Raw genomic sequence first — 6301 nt, forward strand, 5'->3', positions numbered from 1 at the left:
TTGTAGCATATAAGTGTACGTACTTTACGTCTAAACAACTTATGTGATGGTTTCCTATTTGTAGTGACGTTTGCCCTCTGAAGATGGTCCACAGAGACCGAAACATGTAAGGGTGTTAAGTTTTCATGTAGTAAAAAACTTACAGGTCACATTGGACGGAGTGATTTATATTTGGAAGTTAATACTAGATTATGACAACACCACACACTATGGAGGAAACATGCAAACCAGGGGTATATGACAGTCATAACTGAAAAGTAGACTACAAACCTGAGGGGCAAGCTGCCGAGACAAAACACCCTGGACAGACATACGTTTATGAAATGGATGACACCCCGTGTAAGGTTAAATAATATGCACCAAAATAACGTGGGTATAATAGAAACTTTAAAGGATTTTATCTAGTTTTACCTTGAAAAGAGGACTACAGNTTTCCTATTTGTAGTGACGTTTGCCCTCTGAAGATGGTCCACAGAGACCGAAACATGTAAGGGTGTTAAGTTTTCATGTAGTAAAAAACTTACAGGTCACATTGGACGGAGTGATTTATATTTGGAAGTTAATACTAGATTATGACAACACCACACACTATGGAGGAAACATGCAAACCAGGGGTATATGACAGTCATAACTGAAAAGTAGACTACAAACCTGAGGGGCAAGCTGCCGAGACAAAACACCCTGGACAGACATACGTTTATGAAATGGATGACACCCCGTGTAAGGTTAAATAATATGCACCAAAATAACGTGGGTATAATAGAAACTTTAAAGGATTTTATCTAGTTTTACCTTGAAAAGAGGACTACAGTGTGTGATTTTAACACGAACTAAGACAGTGTAGCAGTTTAACATAATTTGATAAAATATTTGTAACATATCAAGACACCTGAAGATGACTGTTTGGGGCCGAAACATGTAGTGTCAAGGTGTATAATGTTAAACTAAAATTGAGTGGTAAATGGAAGAGTGTTGCAATATTGAAGGATGATAAATAATGGATGTTAAGTTGAACAACTGCAACGGGATGCTGAAAATCAGAATCTCAACCTCAATTTGAGTACTGAATTTCAGTCTAAAATTTTGAGAATTTTCAGTTCCCAGCTTCCGCGTTGTCAGTAACACACAAACCTCGCAATCCATGAGAAATGTAATGGCAGACAATGCTAACATGAGCAAACATGCAAAATGGACTTGATCATTTCAGTGCACTGGGAAAGGAGGCTAGTGTTACAAACTGTGATTAGAGTGAAAAAATTTGTCTAGCAGAGAAAATGCTTATTCTTGTCTTGATTTCTAAATCTTTTCAAATTCCTATCTTGATTATTTATTCTTGAAAGCATACTAAGAATCACATTATACATTTGAGCTTATTTTGAAACCAAAACAGTATAAATTGCGAGCAAATGTTCACCTCCTTAGTCTGTGACGGGTAGCTTCATCTCCAGATACAAGACTCAAAGCTGCAACTTCTATAACATCCTTCATACTGTTGTTTAATAACAACTTTAGATCCTGTTTCTGTGGTTTGTATGTCACTTTGATCTTAGCAGATGTTCCTTCAAGCATCACAAGTTCTGATGGCTCGACAATAAGACTTACTGTACTCATATTCTGGAATCCTGCAAAATGACAGAATCATGACAATCTGGGCTAATAGTGGGGAAAACAGTACAAACATATTCACTGCCCAAATCGATGTAGACTTTAATACAGCACCTGTTGATGTAAATCAATTTAGAACAGCTCTCCCTATAATGTGAATATGATTACAAATGACTGCATCACCAATGAAAGGAGGCTGCATGAAGAGTCATTTATATTATTACCAACTGCCCAGTATTTTTCTCCCCTTTGATTTCCTCCGTCATATTTGGGGCATGTGTTAGTGTAGTTGGTTGAGGCACTGTACTACAAGTTGAAAGGTCATGGGTTTGAATCCCAATGAGGTGGATTTTTTCAATTTACGTGATCCTTCCAACCGCATTATGGCCCTGGTGTTGACTCAGCCTCTAACAGAAATGAGTACCAGGAATTCTCCTGTGGGGTAAAAGGTGGCCAGCACATAAGGCTGACAACCTTATTGCCAACTGTCTAGAGAAAATCTGGGAGCCTCGACATCTCACAACCCTATGGGCCTTCATGGCCTGTTACAGGGAGAACTTTACCTTTTACATTTTACCTTTACCCTGTCATATTTATTATGCATTCCTGTACAGTCTATGTGGCAATGAGGCAGCAATTTTCAGGAGCACTAACAGGAGAGAAAATTGAAGAAATTGCAAATAGCGGTGATCCTGAAACAGAATTAATACCCAAACCAAGTCCATCAAAAGTGAAGAAGACATTTCAGGATGATCAGGATTTTCTAAAAGCAAGTGTCATACAATCATTTAACCTGCTATCACCAGTCCTGTATTACAATTTGCATTCAGAGGCAGCCACAACCTGACTGAGTACACGGAACATTTTAGAACCATTACGTTTTGCAGGTAATGGTCAGCCGCAACCTGACTGTGTATCTGGAATATTTTATAACTATAACTTATAAAGATCATTGTCAGACAAACTAATCTATGTGCACAATAATAAACTGCAGTACAGTCAGTCCCACACCACCAAAATGGACACTAAAATGTCCCAAATGGTCAAATAGATAAGAAAAACCTCTATCTCATTCAAATTCCTGCAGCAACAGGTGACAAAAATTACTGATAACATGCAGAATGCTTCGAAAAGAACAATAAGAAAGCTGCCACACACGCTCAAAACGTATGTAAGGCGAGGTAATGTTCATATTTTTCCTTGTTGAATTATGAGCTTTTTTCTTCATATCGCAACATGATGGATGAAAGCTGGAATAGTAGAACAAGAGATGGCCATTGCTAGGCAATGGTGCGGTAAATAAAATCCACAGCAACAAATAAACATGCAACAATAGAAGAACTACTGGAATCAGTGTTTTCTGTGTGGTCCACTCTAAGGCTATACAGTGAGGACCAACAGGAAAAGTTGGCCAGTTGGAGGTCAGAGTCTGTGGTTAGCAGCCACACATTGCAAGTGAGAAGTGGTAGTACATGGTTGGTCATGATGAATCTCCATTGTTAGCAGCGACTACTTAGAGATGATAGGGATGACAGAATAACAAATATACGACCTGTAGAGCATGTAAATTAGTGATGGCATTATAATCATTTGTAGTTACGTGAAATCAATCCATTTATCAATCCAAACCTCATGTCTAGTGACTAAGATGGGACAATATAGTGCAGAATTGCACCCTGAACTTAAAACATCATTTAAAGTGAAGCCTGAATTTAAAACCCAAGCAGTGAATGTGTTAATTTATACTACACATAATCCACTACTCAATTTATAATTGAGGAAAGCATTCCAATAAATAATTCAGTTTTCATTCTCATGCACCATATGGCTGAACGAGACAATGAATTAAGAGTTTTGTCATCTGGGATATAGTGCCGCATAGTCTGTTGAAAGTCAGCTGAGGTTTTGGAGGAATATGTTGCCTCCATCTTCATTGTTGAAGAAACCAAGCAAGAAGCCAGTATGAAGCAGGTAGAAAGCAGAGCCGAGCTGGAGGCAATATGTTCCTTCAAAATGCCGGCTGACTTTCAAGACTTTGTGGCATTATATTCCAGAAGACAGAACTCTTCAAGACCACTTCTATAAGAACCTCAAATCCTAGGAGACAATGAATTGTCTGGAGCATCTGGAGCTTTCTTCTACAAAATGACGGACAGTAGACTATAATAATTATTTAATGTACAAGTGTTATCTTACAAGAACACCATTTCATTGCAAATATTGGTGTGACTATCTAGTTCATACGTTTTCCTTATTTCAGAAAGATTCCTCAGGAGAGTCTGTTAAATGACTGCCATCAAATATTGATGTGACACATCACAGTGATCAGCCTGTAAAAGGAGGAATCATGAAGAATGTCTACAACACACTTTGACTTGGGAGGGGTGGGAGGCAAGTGCACTACTGCAGGAAATCATCACACTATGGATGATACATTGTAATCTTAGGACAATACTGAGATTAACATCATCTTATATTACATTAGGATAAGTTGGATGAAAAAAGCCACATTAGTGTAATATATATAATAATATAAATATTTGAACATCACCTTTAGAAATAGGTTTAATTTTTATAAAAGCCTTCAAATCACCAAAATTCTGTAGAGAGAAGCTTGTTTCCCAGACTGTTTTATGAGGATCTTGGTGTAACATAAGCCACATACGACCTGCACCATCTCTGGGTACACCCTTGGCTATCAATCGGGCATGACCTCCAAAGCTATACATTGGAATCTAAAAAAAATTAATAAATTTAAAATTCAAGACTCTCTCATAAAGACTTCTCCAAAGAACTTTCAATGCTTAAACCTTCAGCCTGACATAATCCACATGGTACACCAGACAAACATTCTACTTGCAGTTTCCAGTACATCGTTATGTTTAGCTGCGAGTGACATTTCTATGGCCTCTAGCTGTGAAACTAAAAATATCAAAACGTGATTTGAACTAAGTTATGACAAAGGCTAGGTACAGATATGAGTGATAGCCCTTAACAGGTATGTTGTAGTTCCTGCACATTGTCACTGAGATTTGTGGTTTCTAACATACATGGTGTGTCCAGGATCCATTAGGACTAATTTTTTTAAATTTTGCCCTGCAATGCCATCTGTTGGCCAGTTGTGGCGTTAACATTCTTGAAATTTCAGCTGTGGCTGTCTATAATTTCAAAGCGCAAGCATCGCTGCATCATGTGTTCTGACCTTGAATGTGCCAGTACTGTTCTGACACTCGTCAGAAAATGGCGGTTGAACAGAGCCAATATTAACTTTTGTTAATATTGGCAAAACATCTGGAGAAGCGTACGAAATGATGAAAAGTGTGTACGGTAGTGATTGTTTGAGTCTCTCGAACATTTTTCGATGGTATGCTGTATATCGTGATGGCAGGGAGGACATTGAAGACACTCCACAGGCATCAAAGCCGAGAACAAGTTGCGCTGAAGAAAATGTGAAAAAAAGTGACTGAAATCCTTGCATCAGACAGATGTGTTTCTGCAAGACTCATACAGGAACCAAAAAGTACTGTGCATCAAATTTTGACTGAGGGTTTGGGCAAACAGAAGGTCTGTGCACGGTTTGTACTGCACGTGCTGTCAGGCGATGAAAAATATGCCAGAGTGGAACACTTAAAGGCATGTTACGGTCGGCCCAAAGTGATAAAATATTTACAAAATCGATTGTTACTGGTGACGAGACATGGTGTTTTCAATATGAGCCTCTCACAAAGCAGCAGAGGGCAGCGTGGTTGAGCCCAAAGAAGCCGAAACCAAAGAAAGCGTGCATGCAAAAGAGTCAAGTAAAGACACTGCTGTTTTCTTCTATTCCAAAGGAATCATTCACAAGGAATTTCTGTCAGAAGGTCAAACAGTGAATTCTGATTATTATCTCGGAGTCCTCAATCGTTTGTGCACGAGAATTCTTCGAATTCGACCTGAATATCAAGAGCAAGGTTCCTGGTCGCTCCTCCGCAACAATGCCCCACCCCACAAATCGAAGATTGTGCGTGATTTTTTGGCCAAAAAAGGGATCACAGTCCTTGATCATCCTCTGTATTCGCCAGATTTGGCTCCAGCAGATTTCTGGTTGTTCCCAGAAGTTAAGTTGGCAATAAAAGGAGACCGTCACAACACCATCCAGGACATCCGAAGGGAATCTACTGCAGTTTTAAATGTGATTCCACAAAAGGTGTATAGCGACTGTTTTCAAAAACTTTTTAATCAATTCCAGCTATGTATTGATTTAGAAGGAGACTATTTTGAATAAAAAGAGTGAAATTTTGAAAATAATTCATGTCTTGTATTTTTAATGAACACAGTCCTAACAGAACCTGGACATACTGTGTACACTAAATACATGTTAGAAGAACTGTTTGACTGAACAGAGTAGGTTATGATATTGTGACATGGATGCCTCCACAGCTAAATGGTTAAGTTGAAGATGCATTAAATACTGTTTTTCTAGGCATATTTTACTTATGGATGATACCTAATATGAGGGGGGATCCAAAAATAACTGGAAATGACCTGTTGCGCGCGCATGCTTTGTAGTTACGAGTTGTGCTGCTAGGTGGTGTTAGCTGGGGGTCTCCCGCGACTGTTAGTGAGCTGGCGTCAGCCTGAGTTAAGTGGTTTGTCTGTGGTGCTCTGTTGTGTGCGTTCCTGTTTCAACCCTTTGGCGATTAGTGAGATGGCCGAC

The 6301-nt window shown here is 38.9% G+C and overlaps 1 protein-coding gene across 1 annotated transcript in view; it reads right to left on the bottom strand.

Annotated features, from left to right (window-relative positions):
- LOC111865690 overlaps window positions 1-6301 on the bottom strand; it is a gene marked incomplete in the record, with an annotated part of 45424 nt that overhangs the window by 7013 nt on the left and 32110 nt on the right. The window contains 2 exon segments of the mRNA XM_023853911.2: window positions 1415-1622; window positions 4157-4340. Of these exon segments, the coding sequence (XP_023709679.2) occupies window positions 1415-1622; window positions 4157-4340 (392 nt within the window).

Source organism: Cryptotermes secundus, unplaced genomic scaffold (genome assembly GCF_002891405.2).
Source record: "Cryptotermes secundus unplaced genomic scaffold, Csec_1.0 scaffold19, whole genome shotgun sequence".
In the NCBI taxonomy this organism is placed as follows: Eukaryota; Metazoa; Arthropoda; class Insecta; order Blattodea; family Kalotermitidae; genus Cryptotermes; species Cryptotermes secundus.